Source organism: Diadema antillarum, unplaced genomic scaffold, assembly GCF_040938485.1.
Source record: "Diadema antillarum isolate AM-2024a unplaced genomic scaffold, OU_Dant_1.0 seq00001659_RagTag, whole genome shotgun sequence".
NCBI classification, from domain to species: Eukaryota; Metazoa; Echinodermata; class Echinoidea; order Diadematoida; family Diadematidae; genus Diadema; species Diadema antillarum.
The window spans coordinates 1,925,729-1,953,345 of NW_027272359.1; the positions used below are offsets into that span (position 1 = coordinate 1,925,729).

Genomic DNA, 27,617 nt, shown 5'->3' on the forward strand with positions numbered 1-27,617 from the left:
ATGAGTAAGACCTCGAGAAGGGCAGGCAGTAGACGCCGGCGTGAGTTCCTTCTCACAGGGTTTACAGAGGAACAGAGACGGGATTGCTGTGCCAAGGTTGTGGCTCTTGGAGGCTATTACCACGAGGGAACGGTTAGTGCAGATTCAGTAGAACTTTTACAATTTCCTTGGAAAAAAGAGGAAGGAACATGAAATTTCAGTAGAGGTTACAATGCCAGAAAGGGCCAGGGGGAACCATACATCGACTTATTGATATGTTGCCCATGATAGGTTCATTATGCAGTGATTATTTTTGTATCATTAACTTTAATACAGTCCAACATTATTAGGGGTCCTACATGCACATTTAAATTCTGAATGTGCCTTAAACACTTAGTGTATGATTATTGCCCCGGATATTTAGTGGTGCCACTGTGTTTGACTTTTGTCAGATAGTTGTTTCAGCTATCCGCCATCAAAGAAAGAAAAAAAAACACCAAAGAAGCAAGAAAGAAAATCGACATGTTGTCTCTTGCCTAAAAAAAAATTGTGATTTGGAACTACCTGATGTTCCTTGAATATATTTTGCCTTGCTGTGCATATGATGATAAGTACTTGTATTAAGATACATTTTGACTTACAATGATACAGTCAAACCTGTCTTCAACTGCTCAAAGGAAGCACAAAAGGTGGTCATAGTAAACAGTTGGACATTGTAGACAGCTTTGATGTGGCAGCCATTTTGACTGATATTTTTAATGTCCCATATAATGTTCACCACAATACTACATATTGCATTGCACCTATACATACTAGTATTATAGTCATCCGTAAAATATTAGTTAACCATCATGCCCCTTTTAATCGTCAGCTGATGGACTTACATTGTAACAGCGGTCATCATTCTGTCCCAATTCAGAACTTTGCTCAATCAGGCCATTAGATGTATATTTCAGTTCTGTGTGATTTCTCTACAGGCCTATGTGAAAAGTTGCACCCACATCATTTGTGACAAGCCGATGAGGAGTGAAAAATTCCTCAGTGGATGTGCCTCAGGTAAGAAAATATTTGATTCATTGAGTTGTTTAATGCCAGAACATGTATGATGAATACCTTGACAGCTGTTATCCAGTCCCAAAAGCCAGCAACAAAAATTCATGTCTGGTAAAACATTGCCAATTTGCAGAAAATGTTAGAACCGCAGCCTGTTTTTGTTTCTTCAGGGAAATGGATTTTAAAACCGACATATATCAGGAGCAGTGCAGACCAAGGATACTGGCAGGATGAACTCGACCATGAATGGTGTGCTGAGGACCGTGCAGATACCGATGTTTCAGCAGATATCCTTGCAGCACCACGGCGATGGAGAAAAGTATTATCCTCCTCTGGGGTTGGCGCTTTCCATGGATGGAAGGTGCTCCTTCACTTTGGGACCAGTAGGAGGAAGTCAGATGTCTATAAGCGGTAAGTGAGCTGTATGCCCTGTAACAGTAAAATGGTTCCATATGAAATAGATACGTTAATTCACTTTGTGTAAGATGCTGTCCCACAAACCTACAAACGTAACCATAACATTAATCTTCACATCAAATTATACCTAAAACCCTATCACAACCCTCACCCTAACCCTAAGTTCTTTGAAGAAATAATGTCATGTCACACAGCATAAAACCATATCCATGTACCACAAAGCTCTGAATCTGACAGTGGTGATCTTGTAATATGAAGACACTTTTCAATCTTGCCTCATTTTACTCTTCCCAGAATTCTCCTGGCTGGTGGGGCACAGAGTGTGTTGCCGAGGCTCCCAGCTACCCATGTCGCCAGTCTGGCCTCTCGGCTGACTCATGTTTTCGCTGACCGTAGTCTGAAGGACGATGTCAAAGTTTTGAAGGAGGAGGGGGTCCCCTGTCTAGCACCAGAGTTCATCGGGGAACACCTCTTTCAGGTGAGGTGCAAATTAGATTTGTCAAATCACAGGCGTCTATCAAAAGGGATGGTACAGTTTCAGTTGAGATGGGGCTTGAGGTTTCCAACATTTTTGGATGATGATTTTTTTGAGATAATGAGAAACCTCCTATGAAATATGAAAGGACATATGATTCTAAGAGTACAATTCTAACTTTGTTTGATGAAAATTGGTTTTGAAATGGCCCAGATATCCAAAACAAAGCAATCCTAATAAAAGGCGTAACCCATCTTTTATGAGGATCGTGTGTATCTCGCAAAAATTTAAAGCTGAATTCTCATGTCAACCAACACTATACCGTCCCTATAAGTCCAGTCTTGCTGCATACGTTTGTTTGGCAGAATTTGATTTCAAACATGCACTGGACTTCCATTAAGCAAACATAGTTGTAACAAAATTATTGCTACAGTGAAGTAAATATTCAGGTCAAAAAATTACTATCGATAAATCATTTTGAAAATATTTGTTTATTTGTTCAGATATTACAAAATCATAACAAATGGGTCCCACCTTCTATAAGCACCGCTTTGTTATATTTTGTGTTTATTATATATCTCAGCCATTTCAAAACCCATATTCATCAGATAAACTTAATTCCTCGTAGAATTGTGTGCTCTTTAATATTTCATATAAGTGGTTTCTAATTGTCTCGTAAAAAGTTAAGATCTGAACCCTCATCTCAACCAAAACCTTATCATCCCTTTAAGATATGTAGGTGTATGCATTATATTTTTGTTTTCAGATTTCTGGGGGCCACTTCCCATGTACTTACAACTGTAGTAATGTGAAAAGAAAGAGTGAATGATAATTCACTAATATTTTAGCAAGTAGAAGTTGATTTGAAGAAAGGAGTGTTGTTGTGATAGGAGGAAGGAGTGCCACACAGATTTTCTCTCCTTCAGATGATGTATGATGAGCAAGCAATGTGGGATGTTTGAGCTCCAGGTGTGGTTCATGTGAGATTCTCTGATACTGTAAAACATGATATATTCGCGGCATGAATTTTTCGCGAATTGGAGCCGACGGCATTTCTGTGACATGAAATTTTCGCAAACTGCCACTGGCATTCAATGCATATAGTGTGAACAAGAACTTTTGCGTGCCTTTTAATTTGCGAAATTAAAATGCAAGCGAACATTCCTTGTTTTACAGTAATTTCTTCCCCTGCCCCTAGGTGGAGCCATGCATGACAAAGTTTGGACTCTGGGAGGCAGCAGAGATGCCCTCACAGATTGGCAGCTGCCAGGACATCCTCCTGTCCAGCATGCGGAAGCAGACTTCTGCAGGTGAGCAGGCATCAAACAGTCCGTATGCCTCTGTCCAAACCCTCAGTTAATATTTGCATGTCCATACACTGGAATCAATATACAGGCATCAGAACTATTGGGCAATTTACTTTTGATCGTCCTCTCCGTCAATCTACACTTTGGTCTCATTTTCTTCTGTCAGATATTTCAAGCTATATTCAAGCTATGCACTCAGTGAAAATTTTAGCACAAAAAAAAGTAATAGAGTTTGTGGTTGTTTTGCAAACTGCTGTACATAACTCAGGGAGAAATGTGCACATGCAAATAGCAGTTAGCATTTGCATTGTTTTAAACTTCTGCCATGCATTTCTTTCTTTTCACTAAATGTTTTCCAGCTAACATTATGGAGTTTCCATGGAAACTGTAGTAGCGAGTTGTTATTAGCTCTACTAGTTCTGGTGCATGAAAACGAGTTTATAGATTGTTTGTCAATATGATGAGAATCCCTTGCAAAATCTAGTGAGGTAGTTTTTGTGGCTCAAGACACAGTTATGTGTTGACTGTATCCCCACGATTGATTTGTACAATATACACCTTTGGATATACATCACAATCATTTACTTTGAATCACAGACACCCCTTCAACAGGGCCAGTACCATCAGGTGGTGTTCCAGATAGTGTCGGGCCAGAGGAGGTCACCCCAGGGTTGATACCCGGTCCAGGGAATGGGATGACTGGCAATGACCCAGGGAGAGGGGTCAAGAGGAAGCTGCACTTTGACCCCTGCCAGCTGAAAGAGGCTCTACAGATCCTGAAGAAAAGAAAGGTTCTGACACCTACTTCCTATTTCACACTTTGCATGTCAGAACATCACATGTGCTATTCAGGGTTATTCCATGTACCCCCATGACCTTGTGATGTTGTGACCTAAGTGGATATTTGTCTTCAATGAGATACTCAGATCTTTGATAGGTAGATTGACCAAAAAATATTGTTTAACGTTGAGATGAGATGCGGCACTATTTTTTTTTTTTTTTAAAGCAATGCAGCTTTTACGATGCTTTGGATTTTGACAGAGCACCATTTAGTACTTGCCTGGAGAGTTGTGTAGATCATGATTCATTTGCAGTTGCTATAAAAGCAGAAATTTTCGGGCAAGTTGAAGTTGTTTTTTGCTCTTGGCCAGGTAAAATGAAAATTTCGTGGACAGTCACAATTTAGCGAGCACTGTAAATGGTCTGCATTACAGTAAATTCACTCTAGCTGCTGTACTAGTAAATGTAAAGAAAGCTACAAATGACATAACAGTGATACCCCTGTAGATTCTCATTAACTTAAGTGGTGCATACACTATATTTTAAGCCAGTATTCTGAGATAGATTTTGGAATGTGAAAGATTACAGAAGCACTTTCAACATTCATTTGTAACTTTTTATGTCACAGGAATCATCACAACATTTTCCCCTGGTGCCATACACAATGATGATTCCAAGATCGAAGAAAACATTTCAGGTGAGGTTTTATTCTTTTTCAGTGACGTGATTACATTCCTTGTCTTCTAGATTCAAGTATTCTTAGTGATTCATTCTTAAGGAATATTTTGATTAAAGAAGACTGATTTTCATTTGTCTATTTGTTGTATTCCACACCTTTTATAGCAATGTCTCTGATTGTATAAAATTTAATTATGTGACAATGATTTCATGAATGTTTTTGAATAGAGGTGTTATTTGTTGAGACAAGTTGACAAAGATTGAAGAAGTAAGAAACCCTAATGATATCTTTTCATTCATAACGATGAATAGTGTGCTACAACCGACCCGCGAGACTTCCCAAGGCCGTACCACTCCAGCCTTCATAACTTTGTGGAGGGTGTGTTGGAGGACAGTCAGTGGCAGGATTCCCTGTCCTGCATCGCCTCCACCATCTCCACGGAGTTTTACCCTCCTCCAGAGATCCTCCACCACATCATGATGAAGGTTCTCCAGGTAGGTCTGTGGCTGCCTCTTCTCTTTCAATGACAGTGGCACACTCATAGTAAGTGAGAGGCTCCAGTAGACTTGATGCATGGTAGCATCTGTGTTACCTGTCTCCTCATTAAGGGGATGATATAGTTTTGGTGAGATGGAACTTCAGGTATCCAAGTGTTTTTTGTGAGATGATGAGTAACCTCTTTTGCAATATGAAAGAGTATATCATTCCATATCAAGTGGAATTCAAAGTTTATTTGATGAAAATTGGTTTTGAAATGGCTGAGATGTCCAAAATGAAGCACCTAATGAGAGTTGGGACCCACCTTTTACTAGAATCCCTTTGCTTTGATTTGTTTTTGGATATCAGCCATTTGAAAACCGATTTTCATGAGATAAAATTTGAATTCCTATCAATTGTATACTCTTTTGATATTTTATAGGAGGTAATAATTATCTCACAAAAAAATATAAAAGGTGAATCTCAATCTCAACCAAAACTAAACCATCACTTTAACTCATTGAGGAACGAGTCCTGAGTATACAGTGGAAACTCGATATAACGAGATGGTCGGGACCGAGTCATTTTCCTCGTTATAGCCGATATCTCGTTATATCAGTAGGCGTAAAAGAAGGCATAACATAAAGACATTAATTAGCACATGTGGGACTACCCATCATATTTCAATTAATACTGATAAGTTGATATTGTGTGTGAGGAAATTACTCACCATTATGGGTAAGAAGATGTTTTTCGCCAAGGAAATCCAATATCAAGAATGTGTTTCTTATTAATTCCTGATGTTGGAATTTGTAAATTTATATAGCTTGCGATTGTATCAAGATCTTCTGTGGATTGGTATGTGGTTATCGTATGGGTGTGTGTTGTGTGGAAAGCTTGAATATGGTCTGCACAATGCTGTGTGTGTATGTGACACTTTCTGTATGTACATTATGACTGCGTGTGTGTGAAGATGGGGAATTCCCTACGTAGAAGGCCAATCACAGCATCAGATTGCCTCACACCTGCTAAACGTCATGATGATGTCATGTATACATATGGCCGTCCCACCACATTTTCTGCATGTATCAGTGTGCGCGCACACACACACTTACACGTACAACATGCAGTGCTAGCTGGAGTGCTCTGAAGAAAATGATTATGTGTGTACAAGACCGTTTTTGGCGCATCAAGCTTTACAATCTCGGAAGATGATAGCACAGGCGAAGTAAAGCATTACCGAAGGCATTTTGCTTTACCTCGCTATAGCAGGTTTGATTGACTATGTTTTTCTTTGTTTGGAAGTCACAAAATTTATCTCGTTATAGCAGTTATTTCGTTATAGCCGATCTCGCTATAAGAGTAGCATTTTACATAGACTTGTGTGGAAGGAAATTCGGGACCGGGAAAATTTCCTCGTTATAACCGATATCTCGTTATAGCAGTGTTCGTTATACCGAGTTTCCCCTGTATTTGGGCAAAAATCTATGGGAAATGCGTGTTGAAGCAAAATCAAACCATCCTCAACGGGTTAGGTACGAATTTGATCCAGAGCAGGTGGACACTAAATGTATCAAAAGAACTACCATTTACTCTTCTTTATGGTCAGGTTTGTTTGGTCTCTTTTTCATTGTCTTTCTCCTGTGCTTGGTTTCAATCGTTGGCCTATCATATCTTCAGATTTTGGAAACTTATCGCCTGAAATATTTCTGTTTTACGCAGAATACAGTGAAAAGCAAAATAGTGTCCTTAGAATGAAAGATACCAACAAACAGATGACCAGAAAAAACCTGCAAAAAGGGATTTTGGAATTATGGTAAGGCTTCAACTGGTGAGAGATGCATTCAAGCTTAAAAGTATATGAGTGGTGTAACTGATGTCTTCATGTAAGGCCCTCATTGAGCCAAATCTGATGTAGTGTACACCATCTACCGGTCAAGAACTGAGAATGTTAAAGAGACCAGCCATGTAACCCACATGCCCCTCCTTCCTTACCTCCAGAGTAATGATATGGCCTTCTGTGGGACCGCTGTACACACCTTGAAGCAAGTCTTATGCCTCCACAGCCCCGCCAGCCACCCCTCGCTCCGAAGTCTGTATCTTGGTGCTATGGCGCCCTCTAGTGGCAACAGGCCTATTGGCCACAAACATCCCTGGGAGTTTCTGAAGTGTGTTATCAGGTGAGAAAGATGGACAGATAATTGTAAAGTATGTCTAAGGCATGCATGATGCACTGCTCTTCATTGTGAGTGGATTCAAAGTTCAATGCAGAGCTGCCAAATCTCCTTGACTTTGCTGGGGGCTTCCTAAATGATGGAATATCTCTTCATGTCTTGACCTGAAATGTAAGAATCTCCCTGTTGTAGGACTAATTTTTGCCCATTGAGGTGCATGTAAAACACAAGTAACCCTGGATTGGCCTTTGGAGACTGGCTGACTTTTATGTGTGAGTGTTAGTAGCCATGTCATGGATAGCTGTTTAAATTTCTCTTTGCAGAGGTACCGGCTGTTACTTTTTTGCAGTATTTAGTACTATTTTTTACACAAAATACTGGAGGTTTCATGGAAAATACAGTGCACTCCTGATATAATGAACACAGTTATAACAAAATTTTTGGTTACAACAAAGTAAAATTTAGGCCGCAACATCATCCACTCTGTGTATTTTTATTATATATTTGCTCGGTTATTATGAAATTTCTATATAACGAATGAAAACTGCCGGTCCTGAGGACTTTGTTATAATGGGAGTCCACTGTACTGTTTCTTCCTAATTCTATTACCACACGTGTCTATTGCAGGAAAGGTAAAAATACTGTTTTTCCACCAACAATACATTTTTTCAGCCATCAGACTACTGCAATGTCGTTTACAAGGTTAGCATCCCTGTTTTTGGTGTCGACTTGTATCTCATTAAAAGAAAAAGCATCAATCCGTAGTATTTTTCTTTACAGCAGAACATTGTCTAAGTGCAGAAACAAACCAACAAAAAAAACCAAAAGAGTCTTGTCTATTTTAAAGCCTTTCCTTACCAACTCAACAGGAGAGCCCTGGATGGTAGGCAGGTCACTGAGGATGCCCCAGACCACGAGAATGAGCAGTCTGTTAAGGTTGCCATGGATACGGCTGAGCAGCTCCTCCACTTCCTGGTCACTGTGATGGAGGAAGATTTCATGGCAGCTGTCAAGAGGTACACTAGAAGACTTCCTGCATCATTTTGTAACTAACCGTCAATCTAAAGCACCACTATGATTTTAGCTTCTTCTTTTTTGTGAAAATTACACCTAAAGCATAGGTGACACTTGTGAGACATTGTGTTCCCTTTGGGTCAATCTCATATCAGAAAATTTCTTAAAATCATTTTGAATCTGTTCATCCATCTAAAGCATCGCGTTTATTGTAATGTTTTTTTTTTTAATGTGGGTGTGTGTGTGTAAAAATTACACCTAAGGCATAGATGACATTTGTGAGACATTGTGTTCCAGAAATTTGGGTCATTCGCGCATAGAAATCATGTTTACGAAGTAGGCTGCTAGACTAACATTAGTTTGTGTCTTTTTAGGTCACTCAAAAACTAGGCGATCCTTCACAAAGATATATAATAGTGTACAACAATTCTGTGTCCCTCCTTCAATGAACGAGGACGGGTGAGAAGTGGCAAATTGCACCTGCTGTTGAGCATACGAGGAGAATCTAACGGTGCAACTTACAGTAAGTGTAAGGGTTAGAAAATTGTCAGAGTGCTGGAAGCTGTGATGTCAGATGTACATCTTTCTAATTTCCGTGATTATTGTGGTGTCCATGCCAGGGTAAATGATGGGTCAGAGGGTTTGGCGTCCAGTGGTCCAGCCTGGTGCATCCTCGCCCACATCCTGTGGTCGTCTCAGCTAGAGAGGGCATCCTCCAGGTCATCCACCAACCTGACGCAGCTTCTGGGCCTCTTTGTGGATGCAGTCAGGATGGCCACAGTGTGTCAAGACTGGGTAAGGGTTAGAAATGTGTTACAGTGGACTCCCATTATAACGAAGTCCCCGGGACCAGCAGTTTTCTTTCGTCATATCGAAATTTCGTTATAAATTAACAGTAAAGAACAAAGAGAGGATGATGTTGCGGCCTGAATTCCTATTTCATTGTAACTGGAATTTTGTTACAACCATGTTCATTATAACGGGAGTGCACTGTATTTGGAATATATACTCATACAACTGATGTGAACTTTTCTGTGGGTAGTAGTGCCTTTGTTTCCATTTTTTACCAAGCAGTTAATCTTTAGAACAGATTTTTTTCTTAGGTTGTTGTAATGACGTTGATGTGATTGCCGTCATGTGATTGAGATGTTACCAAAGAATGAAGGTACATTTGATTTTTTTGGCAGTGAGAAATACAATTATTAGGTCGTGGTGAATTAAGCACAATCAGAGACTTTATATGTTTCCAACAAATTATGATATAAAGACAAAAGAAATTGAGAACTTTCTCCCTGAATCCATGCATTTCTTTAGATTTAAAATTGTGTTGGAAATTAGATAAAGCACTAGATTTCAGACCATGTCCCTCGCATAGGACATGAAATGGAGGTCCCGTGTATGAGAGAGTAACAACTCATGCACATAAAAGATCCCGCTTCATTCATTCATCGCAAAGAGCAGGGTGTTTAACCCGGTGAAGTGGTCCCACCTCACACCCAACTGGACCCCATGGAAGACCAGCTTAACGTAGCTGAATATGGGCCATCCAGCCATCTTCTCAGATGGAAAATGAATCAAACCATGTCTCTTTTTACTGATAGACATACACTGTAATATGCATTGCGTGAGTGTGTTCCGAGGAGCAGTGGAGATGCAGTGATAAGGTACACAGTCCCACATAGGCTCACAGTCCAATTGCAGCACTGGAAATGAAGACGAGACCTGATTCTATAATGCTCTAAAATGTGTGTAGCTTGGTTCCTAAATGATTTCATCAAGGGGACCTGATACCTTTGACCAAGTTGACATCCTAAGTTGACATCCTTATGATGGGATTTACCTGGAGCCCACTGTCCTCTCGGTATCTGCGATAGTGTTCTTCATACCAACATTCTCTCCTGCTGGTACTCAAACCTATTCTTCTAATGAAGATTGTCCACCAATTCTCCCTATCAACTAAAGTTGTAAAAACTCAAACAGTGGTAGGACTGTTTCCGTAGCAATGTGTTGACAACGCTGTGCCAGTGCACAGCGCGAACTCTTGTTTGATTGTTCACGAAAAACATGGCGCACTAACTCTATCTCCAAATTACCGTTGTTTTGCAGTTTTTCTACGCAGTTGTTGCATGTTGGGAAAAGAAATATGAAGTTAAAATCTCTAAAAATCGGCATTTCTCTTGTGAAGTGGCAATGCTTTAGTCATGATAAAAAGGGGAAAAAAATAGATGTGATTACTGCATGCTCAGCTTGTATGTCTGCTGCACAGTAACTCCGCATTACCAGAAGTGCACAAGTTGACACCAGAAAGTCACGCTTGACCTCTGCATGTTTTGTGTCGGTGTGTAAGATAACCTCATTCACTTGCACATAGCATACATACAGCCAGTGTATGGACCTGACTGCTACTGACGAAATGTTTACTTTTATATGCGATAGGGAAAATTGTGGTGCTGATTTGCTTATTTCTTTGTTGTGTTTTGATGGCTGGCATCTTTCTGTAATTAATCATTTTGTGAATTATTTCTGGGTCTGTCCTCTGCTAGATGTCTGTTGCTGGTTTGGTGGCAACGCTGGTCCAGATAGCTGCAGAGGTCTCCGCCAGGCTCGGGGAGCTGAGGTCCCCCAACAATCCAAGCAAGGGGAGGGATGAAAACCAGGAGAAGTTCATTGAAAGGCTGGCATCACTGGCCAAGCAGAGTAAGTTGCTGACTTTACAGACTCTTATCAGGGGTTGCTTAGCCAGAATTTTGTAGATGAAAATAGTTGTCATGTATGAGTGGTATGTTTTTCTTCTAGCACACAAAAAGTCCTTGACTGGCAATACTCTGTAATGGTGAGTTGTGAAATGACTACACATGACCCATCCATCTGTATTCAGTACCTTTTTAGCCTATAGCTTATAGCACCACTCTTGAGATAAAGAGTGCATTTATGTCTTCACCTTCATCCTTGCACTTTATTTGCTATTCACCTTGTTTTAAAAAAACAACATGACTTCTTATGTTTGTCTTTTTTTTCACCATCAGACTTTGGTAACCCGTAGAGAATGAGCTGATTTTACTGTAACACACACTTGCTGTAGACACCTGTCAGAGTATGCTTGGGACTAGTCCTCAGTGGGTTAAAGACCTTGTGATGATATGAAGATGACTCTCTGTCATGGGTTTCTATATTTCAGATGATATTCCTAAGAGCAAGGCGTGCCTGGAGACATTCCTGTCCCTGCTGAAGCCCAGCTGGGTGTGCCAAGGTGTGGCCGAAAGTTTCCTCCAGACCTACAGTGACCAGCTGGTGGCAGAGTCAAGTGCCTTCTGGGCTCACCAGCCCCTGACCTTAAAGAAGATCGTGAGTAACTCAAATTATATCTTGGCTGTAATGAATTGTCTTGGTGGTGAAATATAAAGAGGGATGTGAGAGTTTAGAGCTTAATCTGGTTTCAGATTTTTTTAAGCTATCCACAACCCACTTTTCAGACTGATTTTGTTCTGTTCAAATGCATTGAAATGTTTGCAGTTAGATGCACCTTTGACTTTTTTCCTAAGTTTCAGAATTTTAGATTAATGGAGGATTTTGTAACTTTTCTAATTCTGTAAGCCATGTTTTCAAATAGAGAAGGAAAAGAGTCAAAATAGATCTACCTACACACAGTTACTGCATATTCATGTTGCTGTTGAGAACTAGTGTTATAATTGTTAGCTTACTCATTGGACTGGACTAACTGTTAGATGCACAGGATTTCTTTGGCATATTTTGTATTCTTTCAGAGGTGGATAAGTCAACAGGAATCTCCACCAGTCGGCCAAACTAGTTGTTAAAAGGCCGGTTCTGTGAGATTTGCTCCTGTGGCAGTTGCTCCCATGAATATCTGTACGCTAAGCAAAAAACATAAACCTACCCACAAACATAACCACAACCCTAATCATAACCCTCACATCAAACTAAGCCTAAAACCCTAGCACTACCTTAACTCTAACCCTGAGTCCTTGGAGAAAATAAGACTAGAGCAACTGTCACAAGATCAAATGTTGTGTCACCGAAATGGCCATTTAAAGTGATTCAGTCTTCATGTTTTGTTTTGGGTTTTTTTTTACTTTCCCAGGTGTACTACTACTTCTACCATGCACCACATCCAGCTAGGACCCACAGAGAGGAAAACACAAAAGATGCAGCTGCAGCTCCCCTCAAGACAATAAGGTAAGTTTTCATTACCATAGCAACCTGCTATCCAGATCAAGTAACTTCACATGCTTTTTGACACCCTTTGTACACAGATCATACTGATTAATTTGTTTTGTTTTTGTTTTTTGTGTTTGTTTTTATGCCTTTCCTCAGCAACCAGCAACCACCGAGTTCAAAGACAGCTCCAAGGAAAAACATCAGTGTCAATCGCAAGAATTGCAGAGGTGAGAAGAAAAATCTGCTAGTTTAGATTGTTAAACCAGGCTTCCTCTCATCGCATGGCTTCAAAGCTTCAGGTGACCAGCAGAGCTGCCAAGGGTTCTTGATTCTGCGCAAGGTTCCCTGGAAAAAAAAAAAAAGATATATCTGTCACCTCTTGTTGAATAGTGAGTAGAGTGCCCTCCCTGAATCGGAAATTCTTGTCACATTTTGAGACCCTTCTCTTGGATCCGTTGTGATGGAGATGTGGATAGTTTGGCAGCCGTGTGACCAGGGAAAACAATGGAAATATTTTATTTTCTTTATGCGAGACTCAAACACTGTACAAATTGAATTACATTTAAAAGGGAGAATATGTAATATCCAAATATGCCAGTGTATATGTGATATGAATATTGAAAATACATGATATGTGCTAGTGTCGGGTCATTCTTGTGATGAAACATGAATAATTTGCAATGTTTGCCGTGGCATTGTGATGACAACTGATTTATCACTACTGTTCAAAGGACCTATGTGCCTTAGTTTGAATCTTCATGGCTCTGACACTAAAATCTGGTCTCCCTTGACGACCCGACCCACCCTCTTTTCCACCAGGCGAGACCCCGCTCCATCAAGCCTGTATCAAGGGTGACGTGGAGAGAGTTCGCGAGCTCCTCGCATCTCCCTTCATCGACGTCAACGCCCAGGACAATGTGGGATGGACCCCACTTCATGAGGCATGTAACCATGGCAACATAAACTGTGTACAGGAGCTGCTTAACTTCCATCCAGATCGAATGCTGCCAACAGGTGAGAGGACCGTAGAAAAGGAAAACATCATCTCTGATCAGCATTTGATGACATACTGTATACGCTGTCATTTTCGCGTACAAATATTTTCGCAAATGAGGAGGTCACGGACATTTTCGCGAGATGTTGTTTTTTGCGAATTGACACAGAGGCCTACACAAGCGCACTACTACCTTAGCATATGGTGACATTTTCGCGCGATGTCAAAGTCACGGTCCAACTGAGATTTGCGAAATTCGCGAAAATTAAACCCTCGCAAAAAAAACAGCTTATACAGTATATAAATGGTACCCTGGGGTATCAAATTTTAAAAATCAGCCATTTTGTTGAATTATTATTATTTTTTTTTAAGGTTGTACCCTGGGTTGCCAAAAAGTGGGAAATTATTTTGGTGCTGGAGCTAGCGCGTGCTAGCCACTGCACTGCACTACACTGCACTGCACTGAAGCACACGCTATTGCTAGCATGGCGTACCATGCATGCATAGTATAACATACAGCGGCATGGGAATGACTATATACACGCACATACAGTGCGTGCATTTCTCTGCGGCTGTCCTCGAGTGGACATAAGGTGGTGCTACACAGCGTGGTACTCCGGGGTAGCACGTGATGCATCACATTGCTGGCTGAGACCAAGAATGGCTTTACGTATCACAGTATTGGGGTGTGGAGGTATTGATATCGTGTTGTGGAGCTCGATCTTGTCTACATTTTAGCGTCATTTTCAAAATTATTTTCATTTTCAGTAAAATGACAAAAATTTAAATCAGAAGGACACTTTTTTGCCCTATATTTGGAACAAGGCTTATATGTCTACCCACTTTTGATGAAATAAACCTTTTTGTTTCATGAAAATCGATTGTTTGTTTTTATTTATGCTGAAATTTTAGAACGCAATAACGCCCTTCTGGTTCTCAGCTGATGATATTGTCTCTAGGGGTGACAAGACCTCATATCTCAAAATCACGAATTTCTATGAGAGCAAACTTTAAAGAAAAGTTACAAAAACCAACCATGCTTTCACTCTTAAAGTCAGTTGATTTCTGCAATGACCTCCAAAGTGCTGTTATGACTTGCGGACAAATGGCTGCGATGATAACATTGTAAATAGTGGAATGAGTTGTTCTCTAAATACTATCATTTGCAAGTTCATCCAAAATTGATGTGGAAGAGGGTGGGGACAAGCTTTGCAGAGAATTACAAACACAAATATAATCACAAGGAACACACATTTTTCTGTCATAGGCAAATGTCTATTGTCCATTGTCCTACTTTCGGTTCCGAAACGTGCTTATCAGACGAAATCCTCAGACACTTACTTATTAAAAAAAAAGATCATGTTGTCTCCCCTAAAAAAAGACCCAAAACACACAACAAAAAGGGCTAATTCTGTGTGTAATTTCACAAATATTTTGTTCTTTATTAATCCATTCTTCATCCATTTGCATGTGGAAATGGTTTTAACTTCTTAATTCTAGAATGTATGATAATGGTCGTCTCTGATTTGTTTCTTTTCCACCAGGAAACAGCTGTCTGAAGTTGAATTTGGAAATTGCTCCGTCGTGCGGCACCACAGCACTCCATGATGCTGTTTGCAATGGCCATGTCGAAGTTGCCAGGCTGCTTGTCGCAGTTGCAGGTGGGTGCATGGGATGGTCCAGGAGGGGTTGTAGCATGTGACAGCCACACGCGACAATTTTCATGTAACATTCTGAAAGATGCATTACATTCAAGGTGCTATACCAATAAGTGACAACATGCATCCTCAAATGTACAATGACTCAATGCATCCTAAAATCTTCTGAAAATTGACTAGAAAAGATTTATCTGCAGAGTTGAGCTCACTAAGAGTGATTCAATGTTCAACTGTAGAGCTAAGATAGCACCAGAGAGCGTCTAGAACCATAGAGCTTCCAGGAACTGGACCCTGTGTCAGGGGCCCAAGAACATTCGCCCATTTAGATTCATGCTCACTATCTAAAACTTTTTTTCCATTCAGCATGTTAAACTTGCAAGTTGTGGACTACCTTGAGGTGGACACTTCTGCCGGGACTAGTGTTTTTCCAGGTTGTTCTTCACATAAATGTTGTGCAATCACAGCATGCCTTATATATTTCATTTGTTTATTTTTTCCATTTTATTTTATGTTATTTATTTGTTTGTTTGTTTGTTTGATTTTTTTTTTGAGAGAGGGAGTGCTAGCTGCACAAATACAGTGACAAGTACAATGGTGTCGGCATCCGTGTGAAATTACACCTGTGATTATTTAGTACCTCACAAGCCATCATCTTTGTACAGAGGTCTTCTATTTTGGCAAGGCACTTCATAGTAAAGTACATAGGCCCAGCGTGTATGAATTGTCACGATTACTTGACACTGAACTGAATTTTAGTGTTGTTTGTTAGTTTATTTGTCTTTCAGGTTTCCAGCCATATGATTTGTTCATATTGTTCTGTTCCATGTTTATGCTGACGAAGGTACTTGAATTTGCACTCATCCTCACTATCATACCACAGGGATGAGGATATCTACCATCAAAGACAAACAAGGCAAAACTTCCATGGACTATGCCATCACAGATACAATGAAGAATGCATTAAAAGGCTCTGGACCAACCCCCAGTGAAAAAGAGAACGAAACAAGTGAGAAATTTCAAGTATTTATCTTCTTTATTAAAATTCTATCCTCATACTACCCATTGTATATGAATTAGATATCGGGTCGAGATAAAAAGCAGGCAGGCACCTATACCGTGTTTCAAAAAATATTGCCGGCTTTGCACTCTAGAGGCAGTTACTTCATGGGAAGTATCTGAAAGAAGACAAAATGTCTTCCCAATTCTCAGCTGAGCAATGTTATGATGAATGTAATTTCAATTGAATAAGTTGAACAGATATAAGATCTTTTAATATGTGTATTACTTTATGAGCTGTACAGATGATGTGTATGTCTGGGAGTTTTGTTTTTCATGCTTTGATGAGTATCCCTTGAATAGGACATAAAATGGAGGTCACGTGTGTGAGAGAGTCACAACCCACGCAAGTAAAAGATCCTGCCTTTTTTCATTTATCACAAAGAGCAGGGTGTGTAACCCGATGAAGTGGTCTGCCCCAAATACTCACAACTGGATCCCAAGGAAGACCAGTTAGTGCAGCTGAATATGGGTTATTCTTCCAGCCACTTAATTGGATGAAGAAATGAAAGCAATTAGATTGTGTTCATTGATTAAATGTCTGTTTTGCAGATATGTCGTGATCCCTCCCAGAAGTGTATCTCATAGAGCAAGACTTGAAAAACTTCTCTTCCTGTATTTGTCGTCTTCCTGCAAATAATAAAATCGAAACTGCAGTAGTCTTCTTAACCTTCTCCATCTAAACTTTAAAAAATTCATAACTTTTGAACATATTGTCTGATTTTCCTCAAACTTTCACCGATGTTTTCTACTAATCTTGCTGCATTCACTCAGTGCACCATGTTTATTTGGGTTTCATTTCCTTTTAATGATTAGACAGGTTCAGTTTGACATCTGGGCAGAGAGAGACATCCTCGTTTTTGTGCAAGGCAGTGGGAGTGGTTTCACTGTTTTCTGTCCCATTTGTGCTTGATTCAGTATCTCCCTTTGTGGTTCTATGTGATTTGAAGAGAAGTGCTGCGGGATGCTATAATGGCTGTCCCATGCAAGACCAACTGTGCTGATTCAGTTGTGGCTGAAGGATTGTAGTCAATATTGTCAACTCCTCCTGTTGTGAAGACTCCTTTGGTCAATTGAAAAGGAGCAACGACCCCTTCCTGTCCCCATTAGGTTATGACCGAGATGGCAGTGTCTGTGCTCAGCTGATGAAGTCGATAATGATGATGATGATGATGATGATGATGATGATGATGATGATGATGATGATGATAATAATACAAAATTATAATGATGTTAATGATAATAATAATAATCATCATCATCAGCAGCAGCATAATAATAATAAATCATAATGATGTTAATGAAGATGATAATAATAATAATAATAATAATAATAATAATAATAATAAAGATGATAATGATGAAAAGAATAATATAATATATGATAATATATAATGTCTAATATTTATAAAGCGCTTATATTTCTAAGCATTAAGAAAGTGAAAACAATGAGAAAGAATGAGGGATGTAGAAAATAAAAATGAACAAGTACATCTGTATATGAAGAGCTTGCAACCAAAAGGTGTAATGTACATGCTACCTGTACATCCAATGTGATTGACATTGACTTGCACTGCATAGGGCAAACAGCTAGCACGCACAGTGCAAGAACAAGGCTCACAAAGTGTCTATTACACAATATTCATAAGAACAAGTCAAACATTGTAGTGAACTTCATACTGTCGGTTCAAGCAAAATAATCACTTGCCGAAAATGTAAAACCATTCATCAATAGACCTACAAATGTACTACAGACGGTACAGTTTACTGTAGGGTGTACATGGGTGTGCATCATGTCTGCTTTGAAAATATGATGAAGTTAGTCATTTTTGTTTAACTTCAACAACCATCAATAAAAACCACCATGCAGTACAAACTCCTTACAATTGCATGTTTTACACAAGGCTGAAAACATATTTTACAATTGAATCACAATGTAAAAAAGTAAAAACTGAGAAAATTTTCCTCTTAATACGTTGTATTGGAATACCCCTGTCCCTCAAAAATGCAATGTAAGCATCTAAAGTTTCTTTCAGAGTTTTTAGAGCCTCTACAATCTCATGCTAATAACACTTGTCAGTTGGAATATTAATCCATGACAGCATCATGTATCTGAGCAAATTTCAGTTGAAAAGACTTGTTTAGCAGTACAGAAGAATTTAGTACCAATATTGTACAATTTGTACATAACCAGATGTGTAATATTGATGAACAAAATGGGTTTCTTGGCAACAAATTTAACTTTAAATTGAAAAATGACTGTAATTTGCAATATATTGTAAATATTCATTATTCTTTTTGTCAAAATATTTCAGGCATTACAATATTGTCATACTTTTGATTCACACCCTGTGTCAAAGTAAACAAATCTATCCTCTATCTTCATGTCCTTACATTTCATGTACTCCTGAACCCAGATAAAACTACAGCTGTAGGCAGCACACACATAAAATGAAGAGTTGAGTGAAGAGTTATGAAGAGTTAATGCCATTGATATCCAAGATCTGAAGTTTCATTCATCATAAATGACCACTGTTGCCTCATCTTCCTCACTATCATTGTCAATTGCTTCAGATATGCAGATTGCTGCATAAAACTCTTGGACAGTTTCCAGGTAAGTGTGCTGTCGAAGCTCAGCTGCTTGATTGTTGTCTTTGATGTTGATTCCTACAGCAAGCAACAGATTCTTGACATCATTCCGTTTTGCCGGCTTCACACAGCTTTCCAGTTTCAGGGGCATAGGCTTGACTGAGGACCATTGTCTCCCTCTTGTCAGGATGCTATGCTGCTCACCCTATGCAGAATAGAAATTACATGCATTCACCCTACCTGTCGCTGGGTCTATTTTCAAGCGCTTGGCATCTGTTATCTTGAATGGTAGGGTTTTTTTCACACGTTTCTCAATGGCCTCCTTGTAGTCATATGCCTCCCAATCCTGGCCATGAATGTGTACTCGACCAACCTTTGCAAATTCGGCCAATTATTCAGATGGAAGGACGATGGTGTCGATGCGTCTGAGCATTTTTTCAACGCGGCCGAATGCGCGATCGGCGGTCATATAAAGAATGTCCACGTACCGGAAATATGTGTTCCATCTCAACGTTGTGCTTTACTGCAAGCATGGTCAGAACATCGAGAACGGTACTGTTTTTGTTTTGGCCTACGCAGGAGTCGCTAAACAGCTGGACTTTCCTGACTCAATGGCAGTAATCCAAGTGTGAAAAAGTAAAAGCATGGACTAATCCTTCTGTTGATGATTTGTCAAGATACATCTCCTCACCTCCTTATCTCTCCAGTTTTGCAAACGATATGATCTGACCTTTTAGCTTGAGTGATTGTAGCTGCAGTGTTTTGTACTTGCTGAAGGGGTGATATGTGGGAGTGTAGGTGACCAGTAAGAGGACCATGGCAGTAATCCAAGCGTGAAAAAAGTAAAAGCATGGACTAATCCTTCCATTAGTGATTTATCAAGATATCACCTTATCTTTCCAACTTTACAAATACCTCATGAGGCAGATCAACAGATGATACGATGCACAAAAGCCCCACTGTGCAAGTGTGTTCACACTACTCTCTTTGCCTGTTAAGATGTGTACCTTCATTGCTAGCATGATTGATAATGAGATTTTCCCGTCCATGGCGATGGCGAGGCATACTCTGAAGACTCGATGACCTTTTGCTTGTAAAGTTGTATGTTATGTCTTGGGCCAGTGATGATATGATTTTCTCTGAAGAAGCATGAGATGTGTCAACAGCAATGCCAGGACCATCTTGTGACATGTGCAAAAAGGATTTCAACAGAAGCACTATGCAGTCTGGTCCTGATGTTGACTTGAAATAATGAGCCAGAAATCAGCTGCCTTTTATGCAAAATATCTCAATGCATTATCTTGACTGCCTGTGCTCATGTTCTCATGTCTGATGATGTAGTGTCCTTCATCTCCTGAAGTGCTTGGCTTTAAAAATTCATCAAATATCAAATCCCAGCTACCAGAGTGCTTTTAAATTAGTCATGCTGAAAACCACTCTTAATGCACAATGATCCCAGATATAATCTGTGAGTTTTTGAAATGCTTGGACCTTCGCTATCTTCGCTGAATAGGTCTCACTAATAGAATGGTCAACTGCATCTGCTTTTCTGTACAGGCTAGTAAGGCATGTGCAGTGATACACTACGTGTATGTCTAAAGCAGTCATGTTCCCTTTGGACAGTGAGTTGCTCATTACCAGCCTTTCTGCCGCATCAGACTTTCTGGTCGAGACCAAGAGTAGATGCTTTTCTTCAGCCCTTCTTGTCAGCAATGTCCCTTTAAGAATAAGTCTCATTATTCACAGGTGGTGAAAGATGATGTACCGATAGTTTTGAATGAAGGCATTGCAGGAATTTAGCTCATGTCATGCATAATTGCTCTCGACTGTCAACCAAAGATGACAGGTCACAATCTTCCAACTCTTCCGAATATCGAGTGTATGTGTTGTCTAGAATGATATGGCAAGCTCGTTTTTGTATTCGCTCGATTAACTGGCATTGCCGGGTAGAAGAAAGATTTAATGTCTAGAGAATCGGTAATTTTGGTTGATGTCCCTGGTAGATTTTCCATGTCGCTGTCTTGTCTTTACCAGTATACACTATGCAAGTTACAGCTTATTTGCATAGATACAGAGTGTCTCTCTTTGGCTGAAAAGTTTTCAATTGCACCAAGGAACATCTGTGCCAAGTGGGACATTTGTACTAAAAATGTTGTGTTTATCCTCTAAGAAAGTCTATTTTCTCTTGCAACTTTTGTAAAAAAAAATGGCATCACGTTGCAAGGAGTTAACCTAGAAGTTGATCAAAGAGAGCTGTACTTCTAGGGAGAATGAAAGCAAGTCAGTGAATGTTGTATGAGAAAATATTAATAATTGGCAGCTACTAGCATGAACCAGCCACTACTAAAGCCTGTGTAAATGTGTCTTCTCCTTAATCTTGCCACCAAGGATCAGTATACTCCACCTCAGACCTCCTGAGGCTGGACTCAAAGAGTGCCATGCCCCATCCTAGTCTCTACAAGCACTTTCTCGGGTCAGCTGCGGAGGACAGCGATGCCAAACCCATCCCCCAGGATGAAGGGGAGAAGTTCGTGGTGACCCTGATGACCTTGCTGCAGAGCTACGTCAGGTCGCGTGACCTCCACAGGGTCAAAGGTGAAGTGGACCTCATCAGGGCCCAGCACAAAATGGCAGAGAGGAAGAGTCACACCACTGGGGTGAGATTCCTGCTGCTTCAGTTATCTCATAAGCATCTAGATATGTGCAACTGGTCTTTAATAGATAATTCAGTTGACTTAATTCCCTTTATCCAGATTTGTACTTTCATTCAGTATTATATGTGACCCTGCATCACAGAACTAACAAAAAGTTGCCAGACATGGCTTTTATGATTAAGAGCAGATCCTGAAATAGCAGAATGAAAGCTTTAAAACTATGTATAACTCAGTTCAAATGGACTCTCCTAACCTATCTAAATATTGGAAAGAAAGCACACACTCTGGAAAAGTTTGTACTGAGAAAAGAGGCTTTGAAGTATAGGGTCTATTCAAGCGATTAATCTTACTGAACCATGCTCTGTGCATGAAGGGATGAAAATACAGGATCTAAAACTTCATAGCAACAACAATGAAAGGATTATCAGATTAAGCTGAAATTGATCATGAATAATTATTAACACTGTCTATTTCTAGTGTGTAAAGGGTCTTTAACCCGTTGAGGACAGGCTGATTTTGCTATAACACGCATTTCCTGTAGACACCTGTCCGAGTATTTTCGGGACTGGTCTTCAGCTGGTTAAGAAATGAAAGGGGGAGTCTAAGACATGCGTAACCACGCTATTCTACAAAAAGGGTTTGTAGAAAAATTGCTGAAAATATATTTCCAGTTCGTTTCATGCTCCCAGACTTTAGAATGATATAGAAGAGGAATTGCTCTTTCAGAAAAAAATAAAAAACACAAGTTTGACCAGGTTGACCTGTTTCACCTATAAGTCCTCGCACAAAATCGGTGCACGCAACTTTTTGTTGGTTTTTATGATGCATGGTCATAATCCTGGTCAGTTCGCTGAAAATTTCATTCTAAGCAGAGATGTGAATTGATATTAGATGGTCAGTAAATTTGTTGATATATTTGATGTTTCCTCCATGGTATGCATACTAATTTGAAACAGTTGGTTAGGTCATGCAGTGATAAATCTGATTCATTTCATTTTGTTCTCTGCAGGCACCAGAATCTTTCAGCGAGAAGACCCCATTTGTGTCACTTGTAGCGTCTCCCACCTTGGCCAAGGCCGGTTTACCACCGGCCTACCCTCCCCCGGACACTCTGCACACTTTCAGTGCCTCATTCAGAACCTTGCTGGAAGACATGGAGGTGTTTGCAGACCTCAGTCGGTACACAGAGGACCTCAAGGCACACCTCCGTCAGCTGGGACTCACTACGGACACGCCCAAGGCGGGGCCGTGCACCAGTGTGTCCCGGTCCCTGCGCCTCATCTCGCACCTTTGCTCCATCATGAGTTGAAAATTATATGAAGATGTTGCGACCAGGTCTGTAGCATGTAAAGGAACTGCAACGTTGGATCACCTTGCTGCATATAGGGTATTTGCTTTGTTGTGCACCAACAGTGCATCGATGACTAGCTTGTCGGACTGTCTTTGTATAGATGCTCATCTGAGCAAAGGAACTTTCTGATGCTACATTGTGCATCATAGAGCTAGCATGTGTTATCCACAATGTCCTTCTGCCACAGAAGAGATGTAGCCCCTTGCCTTTTAGAACTAAATGTGCTCTGCTCTAACTCTATTGGAAATGAATACTGTATACGCTATAATTTTCGCGTACATAAATTTTCGCGAATTGCCGCTGTCACACATTTTCGCGAGTGGTTAAATTCGCGATTGGGGGACCAGAGAAAATATGAAGTGGCAAAGAAAGTGTGAATTTTCAACTTACTAGCAAGTAAGAATGATACAAGTTATACACTGCATGAAAAAAAAACTTACCAAACTCTACGAACTAGTAAGTTAGAATTCAACATTTTTGAAGTAGTTAAGTCCATCGCTCTAGATTTCTGACGAGTGGTACGAGGGGTACGAGTAAATACAGCGGCAACCAGCTGGAGCATGTAGTCCCAGCCCCTAAAGTTGACATACAGTACTTGTAAAGATGTAGCGGCATGCAAACGCAAGCGCTAGTACTAGTACAGGTAATCAAGGGTGACACGCCGCGCATTTGTAACGTTGTGGCGCAATGAAAAAAAAACAAAACAAAAGAAAGTGGAATTTCTCACAGAAATAGTATTGCGCCGTCTACTGTTTGGAACATTATAGCATGCATACCATTCACTGATCGTTAATGCATAATGTCAAAGTTTTACTCGAAATTTCTTCATGGATTAGAGATCAGTGTAGAGTTATAGGTACTGTCATAAATACTAAATTTTCAACATCCACAAATGATATTGGTATACTAGTATTCAACTAAGATAGATAAAGATGTTAAATAACTTGTATGAACTCACTTATGTGAAATGAATGCCGATGAAATCCTGAATAGAATGACAAAATACTCGTAGTGGTAGATCCTGCCCGGAGAGCCAAATCATGATGGATTTCCACAATTGATACTACAGTACCTAATAGTCCTCACAAAAGTTATGAAAATAAAGTCACAGTGAGTTAAAGTTTAACACCGCGTCCAAACGATGAATTCATGAAGTTGAACGCCTCAAAGATAATTGTAACTGTAGAACGGTAACTTTGGAAAGTCAAACATATTTACAGGACCCTGATGGAGAACATTTTAGTTCTCCCAGTCTCCCTCAGCATGGGAGTCATCCATTGCAGGAACGGGAGCATTTCTAGCTTGGATGACGGCATCGGCGATTCTGGTTACTTCCCACCATTTGGTGATGATCTCCCTGTCATGCCGTAGGACGTCATGGACGGCCATGAGCCACCTGGCGTGCACTGGCTTCAACACAGATGTGCGGAGGTCAATGTCTTTCGCAATGTTTCCGATCGCTTTACCGTCCTCAAGTCCAACAGCTACCATTTCTGCGTACCATTCGTTGAACTGAGAATTCAGTTCTTTCTTGTAACGGTTGTTCACCGTGGCGTCGAGCGGCTGTAGCAGATCCGTGCATGCAGCGGGGACGTAGACGAGAAGGGCACCCATTTTACGCAACCGCTCCCTTACTTCCTCGCATGTGTGCGCCCTGAAAACATCACAGATGACGAGTGGAGACGCAGGTGACTACAACCTTTCTTGAGTTTTCCTCACGTAGGGCTCAATCACACAGTCAATGTACCGGATCATTGATTCAGCATTCGACCAGTGAGTCTCCGTATGAAAGATGTCCCAGTCTTGGGGGAACTGAACGTTCGGATGACATTTGTCAGTCTTCCCCTGGTACAAGACTTGCGGTGGCAAAAAGTCTCCCGCCAGCGTGCAGGCCAAGAGAACGGTGTATTGACGTTTGTCGTCAATTCCCTTTAGTGGCACCTGCCGCTCCCCCTTTTTCTCCATTGTCCACTCTCCCCCTGGTACGATGTTAACACCTGTCTGATCCCAATTGATGATGAGATCGTCGGGAATCTCATGGTGCCTTACTCTCCTCCCTATTCTCCGCCAAAACTTTCCACCAATTTCGTCGAAGTCACTGGGCCTCGTCTTCACTCCCTTCGTCCCCTTGCGCTTGGTATAGCCCATCCTGTCCAAGAGAGACCTCGCCCATGCCCTATCAAGATTGATGGACCCTCCGTACTCAGCCAGGACTGGTGGCTTCTTGTTCTTCAAGAGCCCTTTGGTTCCAGCAAGGACGACTTTCGCTGAAACGGCCCCACCGGCCTCTCGGATGCCGCGTATGTATGCTTGAACATCCTTATCATACTCACCAAGTAAAAGAGGCCGTCCATGCTCCTGTCGAGGCAGGTCAGTAACAATGGCACCTGGCTTAGAATTCAACACCTTGAGATAAGAAGTGCGCATACCTCGAACAGTGCTCTTATTAATGGGCTTTCCCAATGCCTTTGTGAACTTCCTGCAAGCAGCGGCGGTCCCATTTTCTGCTGCAAATCGTCCGATCTTAGCACGAAGTTCAGCCGAGTAGGCGCCGTACATCCCACGTTGCTTCTTCTGAGCTTTGCTGCCATCACTGGTGTGAGATGATCCTCCGCTTCCATCTTCAAGTGCCACGGTCACAACAGCTTCATTAGCAGCCCTCACACTGGCCGGTTCCAGTCCATGGTTTGCAGTAGGTTTTGGAAGCAAAGGATTGTGATTTTCACTCTCCTTAATTGGTTTAAAGTAGCGATACATGTTGACAAACTCTGAACTCACAACAAATCACGGAAGGATTGAACTGCAAGCAGGGGGATGCAATTTAGTGGTACTCGTACTGTAGTAGGCTACGCAAATTTATGAATGAAATGTTCACAACTCAAATCAAAGAACTTTCCCACGCACAGACCCTGGGGGCGGGCCCGGCGCCTATACATACGATAATAATTTGAACAGGGCACACACTACTATCAGATGGGTATGATGGTTTTTTATTACGAAGGAATTTCATATAATCAAAGCGTTTAGTGGTAAAACGTTGCCTTCAGTTAATTAAAATATTTTATTTTCCAGAAGCTCATAACAGAGACATAAAAACCCAGTAAATTAGTAAGCCAAAATTTGGATTTTGTGTATGTGGTACTAAACTTTACCCCCCCCCTCCCACCCCCACATACGAGTAATGAAATTTGTGAATGAAAACAAAAAACTGTGTACACTACTACAAGCGTAATACGTAAGCTGACATCACATTTGAGTGCACACACACACACACACAGCAAACACGACACTAGTAATGTGCACAATGTACACACAACGCCACCACGAATGATGAGAATTGTGCATGTCTAAGTGGCCTTTTCCAAACGCTGCGAGGGCCCATAGGTGAGCAAACTTGAAGTTTTGGATGAAAAAATACAACTAATTATCGATCATGCACTCAATTTATTTGTTGAATAAATCAATGATCGTATAAACACATATAATTTCAAAAGTGACAAATTTTGAATTAGGGAAGAAAATAAAATAAAAACTGAGTACAAGTTTACGAAACCCCGAAACCAGTCAGACACACAACAAGTACACACTAGTTCGAGTTTCAGTACGGCGCGTGCAGTGCTAGTGAGGCGCGCTCTGGGTGGGCCGCGCGGGCTGATGCCAGTCAAGCTGGCTAGGCATCGCATGACCAGTTCGTGTCTTGGGTGTATTCCAATCATCAAAAGGGATAAAATTATATTCTGTGTACTAGTATTTGAAAATGCGTTGAAATATAATTTAATGAAAAAGAAATATAAGAAGAACAATATCTGTACAAATAATTATCATGACATAACATTTAGACGACCCACATACTGAAAGTTCTTCGGTTATGAGTACTGAGTAGTACTAGTAAGTTTTCTACCCCTTGCGATAATGGATTGGCTCTACAGTATTCAGTAGATGTGGGCTAGCTAGCCCGACCAGCACAGACGCTGTTAATACTGTACGCTGTGCGAATGCTACTTACAGCGACTGGGCTGTGTATAGATGTGGACGTGCCGTACGTAAACAAGCTCAGCCAAGGTATGGTCTGTTCGGTAAGCCGTGACATGGTACCGGTATACTGAAATGTTCGTATCATCAAGGCAAGGGATTCATTTTGGAAGGTAATATTTTCACGTGTTGTTAATTTCGCGAATAGCTCCCAACTCGTGAAATTCGCGAAAATAAAACCCACGCGAAATATATAGCGTATACAGTATATCATGCGCTGGAGACTATCAGCCAAGCTGATTTTACGTGAATTTCAGTACTGTTGAGAAGACTATCGAGTACAGAACATTGTTCTCACTGTATTGATGTGTTCTCATGATTTTCAATATTTTTATGAAGCTATACATTGAATTGCAGTCATTTGTACTCTTATTTATGCAGAACTTTATAACATCAAGGTGAATTCAAGAGCATTGATACATTTTAATGTATATTATGTAAAATAGTAAGTCATGCAACACCTATTTTCATTGGATTTTATACACTTTTCTACAGACTTTATTGCATGCAGTTGTATACCTCAAGCAGAGATATTTACCTTCAATCAATTCGATTTGGAAAACAATATTTTAGCTGTCACTGTCCTGTTATTGGTCTTTGCATAACAGAGGGAACAAGTAACCTGATCATTTTAATGATTATCTCAACTTTTTATACACCATGAAGGTCACTTTCAATGATTCACAATCTGTTTAAGCAGTATAAATGTAGAGATATTGACTTGATTACAAATCATCCAGCAAATTAGGTAA

At 40.4% G+C, this 27,617-nt stretch overlaps 1 protein-coding gene across 1 annotated transcript; it reads left to right on the forward strand.

Moving 5' to 3' along the window:
- Positions 1-23,479, forward strand: LOC139711451 (SMC5-SMC6 complex localization factor protein 1-like). The gene is made up of 20 exons (XM_071623332.1): positions 1-132; positions 957-1,035; positions 1,203-1,443; positions 1,744-1,927; positions 3,123-3,234; positions 3,829-4,022; positions 4,640-4,708; positions 5,002-5,178; positions 7,163-7,347; positions 8,211-8,357; positions 8,976-9,150; positions 10,899-11,052; positions 11,534-11,700; positions 12,455-12,549; positions 12,688-12,758; positions 13,351-13,545; positions 15,070-15,186; positions 16,064-16,189; positions 21,217-21,485; positions 22,492-23,479. Exons 1-20 carry the CDS (start codon positions 1-3, stop codon positions 22,789-22,791), a joined length of 3,189 nt encoding a protein of 1,062 aa, XP_071479433.1. The 3' UTR covers positions 22,792-23,479.
- Positions 23,480-27,617: the final 4,138 nt, after the last annotated feature.

Excerpts from the sequence above, each read along its gene's own strand:
- LOC139711451 (XM_071623332.1), top strand. The coding sequence starts at position 1 with ATGAGTAAGACCTCGAGAAGGGCAGGCAGTAGACGCCGGCGTGAGTTC. Across the intron at positions 4,709-5,001 it reads GATCGAAGAAAACATTTCAG|TGTGCTACAACCGACCCGCG; the intron begins GTGAGGTTTTAT and ends AACGATGAATAG. Across the intron at positions 11,701-12,454 it reads CCCTGACCTTAAAGAAGATC|GTGTACTACTACTTCTACCA; the intron begins GTGAGTAACTCA and ends TTACTTTCCCAG.